This window comes from Delphinapterus leucas, chromosome 19 (assembly GCF_059928025.1).
Source record: "Delphinapterus leucas isolate spDelLeu-1000000601 "Yukka" chromosome 19, BTC_Dleu_Yukka2, whole genome shotgun sequence".
NCBI classification, from domain to species: Eukaryota; Metazoa; Chordata; class Mammalia; order Artiodactyla; family Monodontidae; genus Delphinapterus; species Delphinapterus leucas.
In genome coordinates, this window is record NC_143147.1 from 50,847,681 (window position 1) to 50,864,512 (window position 16,832).

At 44.3% G+C, this 16,832-nt stretch overlaps 1 protein-coding gene across 4 annotated transcripts in view; it reads right to left on the bottom strand.

Moving 5' to 3' along the window:
- Positions 1-16,832, bottom strand: part of DNAJC7 (DnaJ heat shock protein family (Hsp40) member C7) — a 30,164-nt gene that overhangs the window by 2,580 nt on the left and 10,752 nt on the right. For 3 of the 4 annotated variants that reach the window (XM_089901268.1, XM_022558129.3, XM_089901270.1), the window contains 12 exons: positions 15,924-16,012; positions 14,087-14,211; positions 13,594-13,707; positions 12,872-12,946; positions 8,958-9,076; positions 8,100-8,253; positions 7,404-7,568; positions 6,490-6,581; positions 3,376-3,449; positions 2,850-2,996; positions 2,465-2,617; positions 335-397 (listed from right to left, as the gene is read on the bottom strand). In XM_089901268.1, the coding sequence (XP_089757394.1) occupies positions 335-397; positions 2,465-2,617; positions 2,850-2,996; positions 3,376-3,449; positions 6,490-6,581; positions 7,404-7,568; positions 8,100-8,253; positions 8,958-9,076; positions 12,872-12,946; positions 13,594-13,707; positions 14,087-14,211; positions 15,924-16,012 (1,370 nt within the window). The remainder of the gene's footprint in view (positions 1-334; positions 398-2,464; positions 2,618-2,849; positions 2,997-3,375; positions 3,450-6,489; positions 6,582-7,403; positions 7,569-8,099; positions 8,254-8,957; positions 9,077-12,871; positions 12,947-13,593; positions 13,708-14,086; positions 14,212-15,923; positions 16,013-16,832) is intronic. The other variant, XM_089901269.1, reaches the window with a different exon arrangement.

Below are 16,832 nucleotides of genomic sequence, written 5' to 3' on the forward strand. Positions count from 1 at the left end.
AGAGTCTTTAAGGGCTACTTCAAACAGAAAAACCTCTAAGGGTATCAAACAGGCTGGGCCTTGGGGTGCAGGAGGGAGCATGCAAGCAGGTTGCACGTGCGTAGTTCTAACACCTTCACTCTTGCAGAGAAGCTCCGGTACTAGGAAGCTTAGAGACGTCTCCCTGACCCTGTGCAGGTGTGCCCGCAAACCCCTCCTCCATCCTCAGCAGCACCCGAGGGTGCAGATGTCCTGCTGGACGACAATTCTACTGCCTCCACTGTTGGGCCCCTAGTGCTGCCTAACTGGGGAGTCCTTGTGTCGGTTTGTGGTCTGGGAACTCAGGCACACCCACCTTCAAAGCTGAAGCCCCCAGGACCGCCAAAGAATGCCTTGAAGATATTGTTTGCATCAAAATCTGCGGAACAAAGTGAGAAGCAGAGAAGGCACAAAAAGGTGAAAAAATTAGAAGTGTCTGAAGAGGAACTTAAGAGAGACCCATTCTCTAATGGGTCTCCAAAGCTTTCCCAGATAATATCACTTCCCTCCTTTCCCCAAACTTCACCGACGAGAGGTGATCCCACTACTTGATCCCACTCCTGGGATGTGTTCCCTTCTTCCAAGCATGGTCCCAAAGGAAAGCTTTCTTTGCCTCAACCCGCTTCACTGGGCCTTCTCAACAACTGGAAATGCCATTTGCGCTTTACGACGTAAGACTTTCTCCACACTGTCTCCCTATAATGCTGGGGCTGCTACTGAAAAGACTAAAATGTATCACTTAAGTGCTACTAAGACTGTATATAAGAATGAGACCTATGATTTACTGCCTGTGTTTGATGCCATACTCTGTCTACACTGTATGCCAGAAAAAAAGCTATAGTTTACTAAGCACCTACCAGGTGCCAACCACGATGCTCGATACTTTGCTTACATTATATCATTGAGTCAATTTATACTCAACAAAACCTAAGCAGAAGCTCAAGTAACTTGCCCAAGATCACGCGGCCAGTGAAAGCAACAAAACAACACTGCCAACTCCTGTGTGCCTCTAGCACCGTGCTTTCTTCACCAGGCCACAGCAGGTCTCACATCCCCAGTCTGCCTAACTCCCTAAGCTGCACAGGATTTATCTCCACCAGCCAGTCCCACCCACAGGCACATCGTGTCCAAAAGTGAATTTTTCTTTGCCTGTGTATCTGCTCATGTTCCTGGGTCCCCAGCTCAGGGAATAGCCCCATCAGGTCAGCTGTGCCAAAGCCACTCTTGACTTAGTCCTCTGCCTCTCCCAACATGTTCTGCAGCCACTCCTGTTGATTCTCACACTGTCCCCCGATTGTACCCTCCGATTCTCTCCTAGTGATTGTGTCTTCCCTCCTCCTCACCCTTTCCAAACCAGCTCGCCTCACTGCCATCACAAATACATCTCCAGAGCCTAAATGAGGTCCACGGCTCCCCGACTTGTATCCCTTCAACAGCTTTCGACTGCTTACAACTCTTCTCAACTGCTGGGCAGAGCAATGTTTATTATTTTTTTTTGAGGGGGGGGGGGAGCTGCACCTCGCAGCATCAAAACCATGCCCCCTACAGCGGAAGCGCAGAGTCCCAAACACTGGACCGTCAGGGAAGTCCAAAGCTAGGTTTTATAACACACACACAGACACACACACACGAACTGGCGAGGTCAGAACTATCTGTAGAGCATCAACCTTATTTTAAATTCCAATACGTTTTCTCAGTGGAAGAGAAAGGCTTGGCATCAGAGGCAGTGGTCTGAGAACTGTGCATTGTTCGGGGCTTTTATCTCCACCTAAGCTCACAGTCAGCAATGATGCTCACGGCTGCACTTTACTTCATTCTAGGCCTTCTGGGGAAACTGAAGTCTGTGAGGGCTTACAGGAATGTGTGAGACACATAAGTATCAGCAAACACTTTGCAGTGGGGGAAGAAAGAACTTCCAGCCAAAAGGAAAAGCCCACATTCTTTCCTGTAGCCTCTAAGGCCTGCTGAGGTCTGACCCAGCTTCTGTGCAGTTCTCACCGCTCTGTGCCTCGAGCACCCTCTATCCTCCTAGCCAAGCCCCTGGTAGCTCCCACAAGGTGCTATGCTTTTCTGCACATCCAAGCCTTCCCTTGCTAGTGCTGACCTCCTTGGCACCCACTCTGCACCCCTGACACCTGCTGTATTTTATTGCCCTCGTTGGACTCCATGTCTATTAGACCAGGGGTCAGACTTGGCCTATGGGCCAGAGTTTGCAGAGACTGTGGGTTCCCGGATGTCAGGGAATGTTTGATTCACCTTTGTTATTTTCCACACCCATCAGAGTACCTCACACATTACAGGTGCTTATCAGGGCGCACTTCACAAACTGCGGAGCATCACTGGCTGCTTACAGAAGACTCTCCCTCTGGAGCGTCTTTAGAAAAAATGGTAACGTTCCGCAGCTGTCAGATTCATCCTAGGCTGCCCCAACCAACTGCCAACTCACCACCCATATTCATGCCCTCTTCATCCAGGTCTTGTCCACTGTCATATCGAGTCTTTTTCTTGGGGTCGGAGAGAATGGTAAAAGCTTCTCCGACTTCCTTGAACTTTTTCTCCTCCTCCTTCTGAACTTCAGCACTGGCTCCACTGTGCCGATCTAAAGGGAGGAGTATGGGAAGAACTCAGAGCCTGAAAAAAACAAAGTCTGACAGAAAGACCACATTATCCCTGATTTTAGAATCTGGTACTTCCTGAATCTGGAGGGTATGGAACTGAGCAACACCTTATTCCAGCTGAGCAGCCTCTCTGAGGCTTTCGTGCTGGACTGAGCTTGGCAGCGGCCGGCCTAGCCTGCTCCCCGCACTGAGCCCCCTCCCCACCCGCTCTACCTGGATGGTGCATCAAGGCCCGTTTCCGATAAGCTTTCTTGATCTCGTCCTCAGAGGCATTTTTGTCTACTCCAAGAATCTTGTAGTAATCTTTCCTCTTACTCTTCTTCAGTTCCAGCTGTGCATTTTTTAGGAGCTGTTTGTGTTCTGGAGGAAGACATCTGGCGTCAACGGACGTGCCTGATTCTGGCTTCCCTTACCAGGCCCCGCCCAGATGCCTTGGAGTCAGAAGCCTCATTAACCTTACCAGGGGCTTTTACGGTGTTTTCTTCTGGAGATTAAAAAAATCTACTGCTAGGTATTTTCTTCACATTGGCCTCATCACACAGAAAAGCAAGTGAAAGTGACAGGGAGGACTGGGGACCAGAAAACAGGTGCCTTGTCCCACTCTCGGGGTCTCTGCTCACTTCTTCAAATAAGCTCCAGGTTCATTCATCCCTGAATCAAACTACTCCTATGTCCAGCTTTAGGACCTACAAGTCAGACCACACAGTTCCCTGAGAAACATGCTCCCAAACTCCTTTACCTTTTGTTTTCTCCGTCTGATATACTTTTTCATAGTCCCGTACTGCTTCTTCATACTGTTCTGTGTCCATGTAACTGAGAAGGAAATACAGGGCGGTACAGCGACATAAATAGCAATGGCCTTCAGTATCACTCTAGGGGAAGAGGCATGGCTCAAGCAAGAGACACACACTTTTGGTTGAGATGCTTCATGAAACAGGAGTCCATAAGCTAGCCATGTGAAAAATGAACTACCAATTCCTCAAGAAAAAGAGAGAGAGAGGTCTCATGCCACTTGCACCTAACCAGCAAAGTGATATTCTGCTCTGAGCAGCCAGCAACCAAGAGGAGAAAGTTCCTTCTGATTTCACTCAGAGCCACCGAGAGGCATCTGGATCACCTCAGGAGAGACAAATGTGAAGGTACCTACTTGATTACTTGGGGCTGAAACACAGGAGAAAAACTATCAAGTGAGGTCAATGGATATGGAAGAGCTTGGAAACAGAGAGTGCCATAAACATGCAGGGCCAGCTCCAATCCAGAGGAGATGTGGGATTCGTCAGCCACTAGAAGGATCAAGTTCAAGGTGGTGGCTGCTGGCAAATGCTTCCATTAAGACTAACCAATCTGAGAGATGTAGGTTAATGAGATAGAAAAGGAGACTGTAAACACAGGCTTGCTTCTATTTCAATAGCACAGAAGAATGGAAGGCCCCTGGCCCAAGATGGGAGGAAACAAGCTTGACAGGCTGATCGCCAGACCTTTTAAGTGTCTCTTCCACAGAAGTAAAGGGCATTTTCCTAATAATATCACTGGCTCCAAGACTGGCCTACCGATTAAAGAGACTCTGGTAGCAGTTCCAGACAGTCACCATCAGCTGGGGAGTGGGAAGGGACCATGCAGTGCAGCTAGCCACTGCACAAAGAGGTTCAATTTATTACACTGCTGCCGCACAAGCCGATCTTTGCAAACATCACAGAGCCCCACCAGGCTCAGAGGCCAGAGCAGGGGGAGCACTACTGATATGGCTGGCAAAAGTGAAGCCCAACATCTTAGGCATCTGATTTTCTGGCCACATCTTGATTAATGACTTTTAAAAAATGGTGACAAAACCAATGCCCCACAGACGCAAGGCACAAATGCTACTAGGAGTACAGAGAACCCATCTGCAGGATGGAGTATAATAATATAGACTGAAGTAACAGAAAATTAATAACTGACAGCTCTGGGTATAGAAATGATGTGACAAACAAGCTACCTTGATGGACTTACCAGGGCCTACATAATGTACTAAATAAGCTTATATTAGTGATTTGCATTTTTACTTCACATTTTTTTTTTTTTAATTCAAGGACATCCTTACATTAAAATATCTTTTTTAAGTTGAAGAAAAAGAAGAAAAGTAGAGCTTTAGGGCAAATGGAAAACTCCAGCCCATCATGGGAAATGTAGCAAAGATCTGGCCTCTCCCCACCTGTAGGGGTGAGCTGAGGCGGACTGGGGCAGTAGTCAGGGCTCTCGTAAGGCTCTGGCCTGAACTAATCTCCAGTACTTCTTATCAATCCCAGCTGCCTGAGGGGACTGCTGCCAAGCCCTCCGCCGACTGTGCCGAACAGTGCACGCTGTCCTCTGCGGCAGGATCTCATGGCAGAGCCACTCGAGAGAACGGTTCTGTTTCTACCACAAAGATAAGGAGCTATCTGATCAAAGCAATTCCTGACTTTTATTTATTGCACATATGAAAAACAAAGTCCTTCATCCCATTACCCTAACAAATGCAGAATTTTCTGTTCTCTTCCCAACGCTGTTCAAACACTACAGTGTTCCATTGAATTGATACAGTATTATGTATCCAGCCACCCCCTTCCCACTAGACATCTAGGTGAGATTCTCCTCTTATGCTATTACAATAACACTGCAGTAAACATGTATATAGCATTTTGTGTCTGATAAAATAAGTCTTTAGCTGGGTCAAAGGGTACGCTTTTGTCTTCCATGTGTGTCTGCAAGTGGTTTGAAAAGATGAGATGACTGACAGTTGGTCTCATAGAATCTGTAATATAATTCCGTGTATGTTTGTTGGACAGATTTAGTCATCTACTTAGAAATTCACTTAAGAAAAAAAAAGCACTACACACAGGAGTTTTCCTATTTTTTACAAACGTGGATAATTTTGAGAAAACTAAATGGGGAGTAGCCCATGCTCTGCACAACTGGTGAGACTGGAAAGCTTGAAGAACTATGGGCTCATCAGGTAGCAGTAACAGCACCTGTTCTTTGGCTATGCCATTTCATGACAAGGAATGGGATGGGTGTTGGAGGACTGGTATACAACAAATAGGTCTTCCTTTAGGAACTTTAAAGACAGGACATTCTTCTCCAGCTGGGAAATTAACCTGAAAAAAGAAAAGATGGATTTTGGGGAGAGGTCTCTCCTAGCCCCTGCTCATGTTCCTGTCCGGAGAAAAGAGTCTAGTGGGGTCAAGAATAAAATGAACAAGTATGCTGGGGAGCAACCTGACTCTGAAGGCAAATCTGAGCACTAGGCCTAGGCAGGAATATCCTGCCTCATAAATCACCTAGTCAGACAAGGATATTTCAAAAGGGGCTTCCATATACTGCTGGGAGGCTGAGCCAGACTAAATCCCTTCCTATCAAAAGACTGTCTTCCCTAACCCAGAACATACAGGATAGGCACAACTCTCAACTATCACAAGAGATACCTTTCCTCCTCTTCCAAGCACCATACATTCATTCAACAAAACATTAACTGAGTGAGCACCTACTGTGTGCCAAGCACTATGCCAAGTTAGAGCAAAAGTGTACAACACAAAATAAAATCTCCAAAGGAAATGGATTTAAACTTTAACAAAAGGAATTTGGGTCAGGCATCAGAGGAAACTTACTGACCGTGAGGGGCGTAAGACACTGGCATGGGAGACTGAGGGAGCTTGTGCAATCTCCTTCGCTGGAGGTCTATAAAGATAGTCTAGGGCTGGAACAATCCCACCTAGAGGCAGGGGGAAGGACCAAATGACCTCACAACATCCCTGGGTCTGCTTCATCATCCATAATGCAATTCCCCTGGCAGGCCAGCAGCAACTCCCTCTTCCCCCCACCCACCAGAGGAACTTACCACTGAGCTCTTCTCAAGTAGGCTTTTATATAAGTGTCATCAAGCTTCACTGCATTTGTGCAGTCTTCTATTGCATCATCTAGTTTCCTAAGCTTCAGGAAAAAGAGGAGCAGTCATACTTCACATCTTGGGTGACTGAGGGAGCCCAGAAGCTGTGGGCATGGCTTCAAAATTCTAAGAGGATTGATCAGTCATGCTGGCCCCCTAACCGCCACACTCATTCTTGGTCACTGGAAAGCCAGTATCTCAGAGGACTAAGGACACCAAATTCAAAATTGGTTTCTTTTCTAAATGATGGAAGCAAAGCACACTTATCTGCAAGGATAAACCGCCTCTGCCACCCAGGTTAGTGCCCAGCCAAGACACGGAAAGAGTAAGCGCGGTTCTTGCCTCCTATTCTTCCAGAGGCCAACTGGAGGGATCAGAATTACTGTGATTTTTAAACCACTACGACTCTGCAAGAGCAAGGAGCCTATTCTTTCTGACAGTTGTGTGGGACAGAACTTAGGACATTTTCAACTGAGCATGGTGACCATCAGTAATACTGGAGAAAAAAACTAAGCCTGCCTCATACTCGAATTTCCTCTAAATCACTCCTAAAAAAGAAATAATCACTTGCTTAGGCAAAAATAAGCAATGCTTGCTTTAAAAATTGTCCCAAAGCCTCTAGCCATTCTTTTACTGGAAGAAAGAAACTTGAACAACAGGTGGGAATATCCTTCCAAACTGTCCCTCAAGTGCCCCTAAATTCCACAGAAAAAATAAAAGCTTGCCTCTCAGAAGGAAGTTCCTAACAAGCTGAAATATCAACCTTTTCTCATCTGGCTTACCCTCATTGGGCAAATTTCCCAAGACTGCTTTGTTGGCCCTTAAAAATATCTCCATAGGCCCCAAGCCCCAGACCAAGTGCTTACCTTGGAATTAACCGTACCCCGATTACAGTAGAGTTTAGCATTTGTTTTTATATTATTGGGGTCTATCCCCAGGGCTTCTGTGTACAGTTCATATGCTAGCTTGTAATTTCCTTCTTTAAATGCTTTATTCCCATCTTCTTTCTTTGCTTTAAGTGCTTTGGCATTCTACAGAGAAAAGCAAGGAGAGGTCAGTTCACATCCAGAAAGCCCCGTCTGAGAGGCCACTGCACAGAGAGGCCAGAGTCTATTTTCAATTGCTTAGATCCCAGCGGTTTAGCATCACATGGCCCTCCACCCTGCGCAACCCCACCACCTGGGCTATTTGTTGCTCACTGGTGCTTCCTACAGAGTGGTCAGGGGAAACCAAGATTTATAAAAGAATACCAATGAGACCTGTGTTACCCAGGGTTTACCTCCACTCCCCAGGATAAGCATTACTATCTTTTCTTCACTGAAGGAAGAAAAAAAGAAGAAACACACTTAGATATTAAAAGGATCTGACCCTATAGATCACATTTACCTTTAGGCAAATAAAAGTTGCCCTGAAATAATTTCTCATGAAAGGATCAAGCATCCTGGCAAGGAGGGAAGGAGTGCTATCACATTCCCTGTGATTCTAAAACCTTCCACCTTAACTCTCTAAAAGGCTCAAAAAGAAAGCTTTCTTTCCTACCAGATCTGGTGCCTAGAACTTACTCTGCAAGCAACGCAGGCCTTCTCATGGTCAGGAGCCATCCGGAGAGCTTGGACAAAAAACTGAACCGCCTTCTCAATACAATCTTCATAATAAAGGCAAAGACCTCGTACATATAGAGCATCGGCATTGGTGGAATCCATTCGTAAAATGTCACTGCAATAGCCAGAAAGGGGCACATTCAGCTGTGGTTAGGATCTCCCCCACCATTACTATCATTTGGCCAGTTTTTTTCTTGACCATGTGTCTAATATGGAAAGTATCCAAAAGTAGATTCCCAAGCACTCTTCCCAACCTGTCCCCAAATAAATCACCTGTATCTATCCTTATACACTTCTTGTGTCTCACAATCTTTATTAGGTCAGGGGTTGGTAAATACAGCCCACAGGCCACATCCTATCTGCTGCTGGTTTTTGTAAATAAAGTTTTATTGAAACTCAGCCACACCATTCGTTTATCTATTATCTATGGCTGCTTTTACACTATAGTGACTGAGTTGAATTGTTAACAGAGACAACACGGCCTGCAAAGACTAAAATATTTACTATCCAGCCCTTCAGAGTTCACAAACCCCTTGAGTAGAAAGAAACGGACATTTAAAAAAACAAAAACACACCAAAAAATCCACACATCTCTTCTTTCACATATAGCTCAAGTACCTACTGAACTCCTACATAAATACCTTTGGATTTTCGGTATAATACCCGGTCTAACCTTTGGCTTTAAGTCCCAGGAAGGTCTGATCACCCTGGCTGGCCTACCTACAGGACAATATGTTAACTCCTGTTGTAGGGAACTGCCAGACAGCATTCGTCCAGTGGTATCTGGCATTTTAATACAAAACTGGCCTGACTTCATACCTGGCCACAGACTGTGCTTCTGGATAACGACCCAGCATTGCTAAACATTCTGCTTTGAGGATTTTGAAGCGATGGCAGGCAGGGGCATATTCTAGGGCACGGTCCATGCAAAAAACAACCTATGGGCAAGAAGAAAGCAAATAAGGTTCTTCATCCTGGACTCCAGAAAATGTCTTGACTTTAGTTTGGTCACAGGCAACAGATTCAAAGGGAAGTAATACCAGAGTTTAAGAATATACCTGTTTAAACAAACAAAAAGATATATACACACACACACACCACCCCCCCCCACACACACCCCCACACCCCCACACACCCCCCACACACCCACACCCACACCCACACACCCCCCCCACACACACCCCCACACACCCACACCCACCCACACACCCACCCACACCCACACCCACACACACACACCCCTAATCTATCTGATTAAACCACTGAAATGAGGAGAGCAGCCGATCCAGATGGTAATGATGACAGCAAACGTTTACTGAGTACTTTATACATTAACCCATTTAATGCCCACAACGATTTTCTGAAGCAGGTAATATTAATACCCTTATTTTACTGATGAAAAAACTGAAGCAGAGATTAAGTAACTTGTTCAAGGTCACCAAAGCTTGGACCTTGGACCAAACAGGAACAGAATTTGATCTTAGACACGAAGACTCCAGAGCCTATAACCTTAGTCACCATCCTAAGGTGCCTCCACAGGGACTCATATCGATAGTGACTGTGATCAAAACTCACATTCTTCTAGTAGAAATGCCATTATTTGCTACTCTGCATAATTCATCATGCTTAGCCTACTAAGTAAGACAAGGAATACCAAAAAGAGGACCTGCTAAAGAATCATTACTCCCTATATTACTGAGATTGCTCACAGGTCCCTCCTTCCTGTGGCATAAGCCTCACATGGTGGCCACTCTTCCACTTCCACTTTAGTACAGAAATATCTAATGATTAGTTTGCTTTCAATAGTCCTAAACTATACCTAACACATTGCTATACAAACCAAAAAGGTTCTCTCTCTCTCTCTCTCTCTCTCTGTCTCTCTCTCACACACACACAGACACACAGCTGAGATTATTTCAGTCTTTCAGCTTCATAAAGACTTCCATATATTCCTATTTTTTCTGAGTTTGTTCTCTGAGCTTTCACTTTGGTTTATCTGTTATTCCTGGGAAATCCTTCCTGAATCATATTCTCCTCCAAGAATAACTGACCCAATGGAGAAATCTGGAGTTAAGGGACACCCGTTCCCTTTAAGAATCTGGTCATAGGGATCAGGAAGAGATGAAGTCTGAAAACTGGAAGCAGAAATAACTTAAATTCCATCAACAGGAGACTGGTTAGGCAATGTAGACACTCATATACTAGAACATTAACTACTATGTGGATCTAAAATAGAATGAAGAAGTTCTGCATATACTAATATGGAAAGACTTCCAAGGTCTATTAAGTGGGGGGGGGGGGAAGCAAGGTACAGAACTTTGCAGAGCGTTATTACCTTTCATGCAAAAAAAGAAAGAAAGAAAGAAAGAAAATTAAGAATCCATCTTTGTATTTGTTGGGAATTCCCTGGCGGTCCTGTGGTTAGGACTTGGTGCTTTCACTGCTGGGGCCAGGGTTCAATCCCTGGTCGGGGAACTAAGATCCTACAAGGCATGAGGCGCGGCCAAAGAAAATGCTGTATTTGTATTTGTTTATGTAGAACAAAACTGTGGCAGTAAACAGAACAAGAACAGTGGTTATCCTAAAGGGTGAGAAATAGGCAGATGGAAGATAAGTTTGGGGGGAGCACTTATCACTGAGTAATTGTTTATACTTTCTAGCTTTTGAACCAAGAATAGCACCTACTCAAATATTTAAGTTTAAAAATAAAGGGAAGTAGGTAAACACCATGAGCTGTTGCACTGGGAAGGCTTTCCGCAGTGTCAACAGAGCAGTGGTGGGGACACCTTTCCTTGAATGGCACAGCTTATGTTCTAAGGACAATATGAAAATGCAGGTACTGAGCAGGGCAGTCATGGTGCTAATTTTCCCCTCCTTAAACAGAAAAAGAATTAGGAGAAGGGCAGTCAGTCAAAATGTAAGCAGCCACAACCTGCTGCCTTGTGACGTTCTGTACGGACAGGGCTTAGCTCATGGTGGGGAGTGTCAGTTGGAGCCTCACTTCCCACCCCCACCTCCCCATGACTATGGACAGCTGCAGGCAAAGAAGATCTTTGTTTCTTCCAAGTTCATCTGTTTCCCCTGCCAGGATCATAATTCTTCATTTGTGACATCACCATGAACTACAGTGGGGGTGCTGGGATGTCACAAACAGAGGATTCTGTCACAGACTAGGGATTCTGGCTCCAGGGTGGGCAAGAAAGAAAAGAAACCCAAAAGACCGCCTTTTGAGACAAAGCTTTTGCCTATGCAAAGCTCTAAAAATGTGACACGAGGCAGAATTGCTTTCCAAACACACACACACACAAAACAAAGTATGAACTGCGCTACAAAGACATTGTGGTTATTAAAACCAATGGACAGAAGAGGGACGCTAATAAGTTAATGCTAGGACTCTGTATAAACTAATCAGATATTACCAAATAAAAGACTGTCACAGTTTGTGACTTAAGAATGATTCTTAACTGTACCCTTTTATCAAGCATTTGAGTACCTGCTACAGAAAGCACTGAGCAAATTCCCACATATGAAGTGACAACTCCAGTCCTTGGATGATACAATCTTAAGTGATCCTGAAAACTGATCCTGATCAGTGGTTTTTAACCCTTGTGGGGGCCACTTACCTCCCCTTCTGAAACTCTAGTGAAAGCTACTTCCAAGTTCCATCTAAAGAAGGGAATCAGGAATTACTCAGATGAGAGATAACCACTACAAATAAGACTTAGAAAGATACCTGGAACTTTGATACCTTTCCCATACTTCACATAGGTCAATCCCTTTGGCATGTACATTTTTCATGTACTATCACACAGCTCCATAAAGGACGGTAGTGTGCTTCTGTGGAAAGGCTTAACATCAAAAAGGTATGACGACAGGTTACGTACACTATTCAAAAATGTAAAAGGGGCCTTTATCTTTTATTTATGGCTCCATCTAGATCACACAAAGCAGGTGTTAAAGCTAGCTCTCATTATTCTAATAAAAATGGGTTATCCAAACCTAATATTTAATTCCAACTGGCTTTTCCTCTACTAACCAGCGTACCTTGTATCAGAAACAGGAATGAACTCAAGTAACAAACTCATACCGCTTTTTATAATAAAGCGAAATATAATTAAGAAAATAAGAACCTTAACAAAAAAAAATTTTTTTAATGTTGATGATGTGGAGCGACAGAAACGCCCATTCATTGCTGGTGGGAATGCAGAATGATACAGTCACTTCTGAAGACAGTTTGGTAGTTTCTTGCAAAACAATCTTGTAATACTTTTACCATAGGATCCAGCAACTATGCTTCTTGGTATTAACCCAAAAGAGTTGAAACTTATATCCATACAAAAACCTGCACAAAGATATCCAGAGCAGCTTTATTCATAATTGCCAAAAACTTGGTTGTAACAAAATGTACCTCTGGAATTCTCCTCTGGGGAACACTGATAATGGGGGAGGCTACGCATGTGTGGGGCAGGGGATATATGGGAAATCTCTGTACTTCCCTCTCAATTTGGCTGTGAACCTAAAACTCTAAAAACAATAAATACTCTAAAAACAATAAATAGAAGTCTTAAAAAAAAACAGGGAAAGAAAAGGTCAATGCCAAATTAAAGTGATAATTTACTATTCTAGATCTTCTGTACCATACTACTCCTCTAATTACCTCACACACACACACACACACACACAGAACTTTGTGAGAAAAGTGTAGATGAGACTTCCTCACAGTTGTACTTTACCTTCCGAAAATCCCGCTTCTCAAAATCCGTTTCTGCTATTTTCTCATATTCTAGAACTGCATTAGCATTCTTGAACTACACCAGAAAAATCATACAAGAGAGTTTTAATGAAGTTGCAGATTCAACAACCAGAAAAATCAACAAGGACTTGATGAGTTTATTTCAAGAAAATCAGAACCACGGACTTTTCACAAATCAATGTGGTGAAGATGTAGCCGAGACTCCTTAACAGAAAGGTTAAGGCCCAACCTTTACCCTCAGTTTGAACTTAAGGTCAGAAACAAAGGAGCCATGATACACATACATAAAATAAAAGGCACTGTCAGAGGTTCAGTGAGATTCTCACTAAATGCATCCAGGAGTAAATTAGGTACATATGAAGATGCAACTAAAACATCTTCTAGCTGCTACCAATTTAATCAGGATATGAATTCAAATTTTTTAACCTCACTCAAATCAGTTCCTTGACGCATCTGCCCATCCTCCCAGCTATCTCAGAAACCCTCCGAATTGCACAGATTTTCAAAGCTGTAAATCATATTCAAAATTCCTTTTACAGATAAGGAAGCTGAGGCTCAGAGACTATGAGACTTGCACACAGTCACCCAGGTGTGGCTGATGGCAGAAGTGAGACAAGATCTCAGTTCTGATTCTCAAGTCACTATTCCTCCCAGATATACCACCTGCTGTTTCTTCTGATACTGACGGCATCAGACCCATACCTCCTGTTGTGCCTGAGCATTTTTGTGATCCAGTTCTAGGGCTCTCTGGAAACTACGACATGCCGCCATGGCATTCCCTAGAGATAGGTGGCATTTGCCCTCTCGTAGATGTCCCTAGAAGAAACACAAAGAGGGAAGAAAAGGAGCATGACTGGCCAAGCCAAAAGAAATCAACAGCAGCAACATGCACACAAAACCAACAAGGGATGGAGCAGCGCGGTTCTCAACCAGGGGTGATTCTGCCTTCCATGGGACATTCAGTGACGTTAGAGATATTTTTGGTTGTTACAACTGGGAAGGGAGGAGAGTGCTACTCACATCTAGTGGTTAAAGGCCAGGGATCTACTGAAAACATCCTATAATGCACAGGATAGCTCCCCACAATAAAGAATTATCTGGCCCCAAATGTTAACAGTGTCAAAACTGAGAAACCCTGGGCTAGAGGAATTCAACTACAGCAACTCAGACCCCCCCAAACAGCCCCATTACATACCCGAACAAAACTGTCATCCAACCTCACTGACTGCTGTGCATCTCCAAGAGCTTCCCGGAACTTTCCAAGCATCATCAAGGTGGCTGCTCGATTCCCGTAATAGCTAGCATTTTTAGGACACATATCTACAGGAAAGGCAGAAGAATGTGAAACGAAGTTTAGCATGGGTCACTGCTTCAAAAACTCAGGGGCCGTCTCCCTCAGAACTATATCAAGGCAATCAAACTGTAACAGGAACGCTGACATACTCTAAAAGGCCACAGCCAAATTTTTGACTACTTGGACAAATGGACAGCAGCAATGGTGCAACCACTTTACAAAGACAAGTTATTTTAAAATATGGGGCTTCCCTGGTGGCGCAGTGGTTGAGAATCTGCCTGCCAATGCAGGGGACACGGGTTCAAGCCCTGGTCCAGGAAGATCCCACATGCCGCGGAGCAACTAGGCCCGTGAGCCACAACTACTGAGCCTGCACGTCTGGAGCCTCTGCTCCGCAACAAGAGAGGCTGCGATAGTGAAAGGCCCGCGCACCGCGATGAAGAGTGGCCCCCGCTTGCCACAACTAGAAAAAGCCCTCGCACAGAAACGAAAGACGCAACACAGCAATAATTAATTAATTAATTAATAAATTCCTACCCCCAACATTAAAAAAAAAAAAGCTTGGGCAAAGAATTGCTTAGGATACTTTAAAAATATATATATATATAATAATAATAATTTATACTTAGCTTTAAAGTCCACTGATTATCCTTTATGGGTTAAGGGGTTAGCATATTTGTCTTCTTAATGATTTGTGTTTTATGTAATAAGACATGAAAATGAATTTGCATTTGTTGGGTTGGGGGTGGGGAGCCTGTAAACAAGTTAGGTGAGAAAAATGCTGGCATGGGATTAAAATATACTGGCAAATTGAGCATGGAGGTAACTAAGACTTGTTAATATCTACAAAGGCCATTTTCTAAGATGGTAAATGAATTGGCAATGGCTGAGATGCATTTAGGTGGGTATCTTATTGCCATATTATCTAGAATTTCTAGAACTGCCTTTAATTTGCCAAATGAAGAACTACCTGCTTGAGCTAGAAAAAGTTATCCCTCATAACAGGGGGCCCCAAGCCCCGGGCCGCCAACCGGTACCAGTCCTCGGCCTGCTAGGAACCAGGCTGCACAGCAGGAGGTGAGCGGCGGGTGAGCGAGCAAAGCTTCATCTGCAGCTCCCCATCGCCCACGTTACCGCCTGAACCGAACCATCCCCCCCACCCTGCCCCGTGGAAAAACTGTCTTCCACCAAACTGGTCCCTGGTGCCAAAAAGGTTGGGGATCACTGCCACTAAGGACATTAAACCCAAAAGACTTCACACAGTAACAGTTATCAACCCACTAGGCAGAAAGACTACTTCTTAGAGAGGAGCTATTTATAACAGTATTTGGCGGGGGGTTTTCCTGCTGGTGCAGTGGTTAAGGACCTGCCTGCCAATGCAAGGGACACGGGTTTGATCCCTGGTCCGGGAAGGGTCTGGGAAGATCCCACATGCCGCGGAGCAACTAAACCCGTGCACCACAACTACTGACTCTGCGCTCTAGAGCCCTCGAGCCACAATTACTGAGCCCATGTGCCGCAACTACTGAAGCCCGGGCGCCTAGAGCCCGTGCTCCGCAACAAGAGAAGCCACTGCAATGAGAAGCCGGCACACCGTAGCGAAGAGCAGCCCCCACTTGCCGCAACTGGAGAAAGCCCGTGCGCAATGAAGACACAACGCAGCCAAAAAATTAAATAAATAAAAATTTAAAACAACAACACTATTTGGCAAATTATTTTCCAGCGTATCCCTTCTCACCTATGGCTTTTGTATAATAGTTATAAGCTTCATTGTAATCTTTCTTGGCATAGTATGCATTTCCTTGTTCCTTGAAAGACTCTGCTTCCCTGAAAAGGAAAGAGAAAGAGAATCATGTTACTATACCGAGGGAATAACCCCTGTAATCTCATGGGAACAGTCTTTTGGTCTAGAGCCCCCAGCACATTGAGCTGAAAGTTTATGCGATACTTGAAGGAATTTATAGATTTGTTTGATGGGCTGATGGACCAAAAGGAGGTGCTAATGAACAAATCCAAGTTCTTCAGATGCTATTTTTTGTCACTTAGATACATTCAAACTAAATCAAGAAACCTCTCTGATGTCGCCTGACCTTTCCTCACTACTCCTACCTGTAATCATTCCCCTTAGGACAGGCAAATTTAGACATTCTCTCACAGAGACAGAATTTTTATATTTATTTCCTTTCCACTGTGTCACAACTTCTGCCTCTTTAGCAAACTTACAGAAAGTCAGTTATAGGTAATGCCGTTCAGGGGCAACTGATTTCTCAATGTGAAATGGGTCATATTCTTGGAGTTTTAATGATTTATTCTCTTGAAAACTGGCTCATGCATTTGTCACTGGAAGGACAAGCAGAGCAAAAGCAGGTGGCAAAGGTGTTAAAAGCACAGCATATTGGTGTTTAAGATGGAGGACAGAGTTGAGTGACAGCAGAGACCAAGAACTTCGATGACAGGGACATAAAAAATATAGACTGCCAGTGCCATGCTCTAACAAGTACCCACCTACTGATGCTCTCTGCCCATCACATCTATGTGGATACTTAACTGCCTCCTCAACCATCCCTCTAGTACCTTGTATAACCACCCAATGGTGTGGTTATGAATATCAAAAATTTTGCCCTACTCCAAGATCCATTTTTTTGAA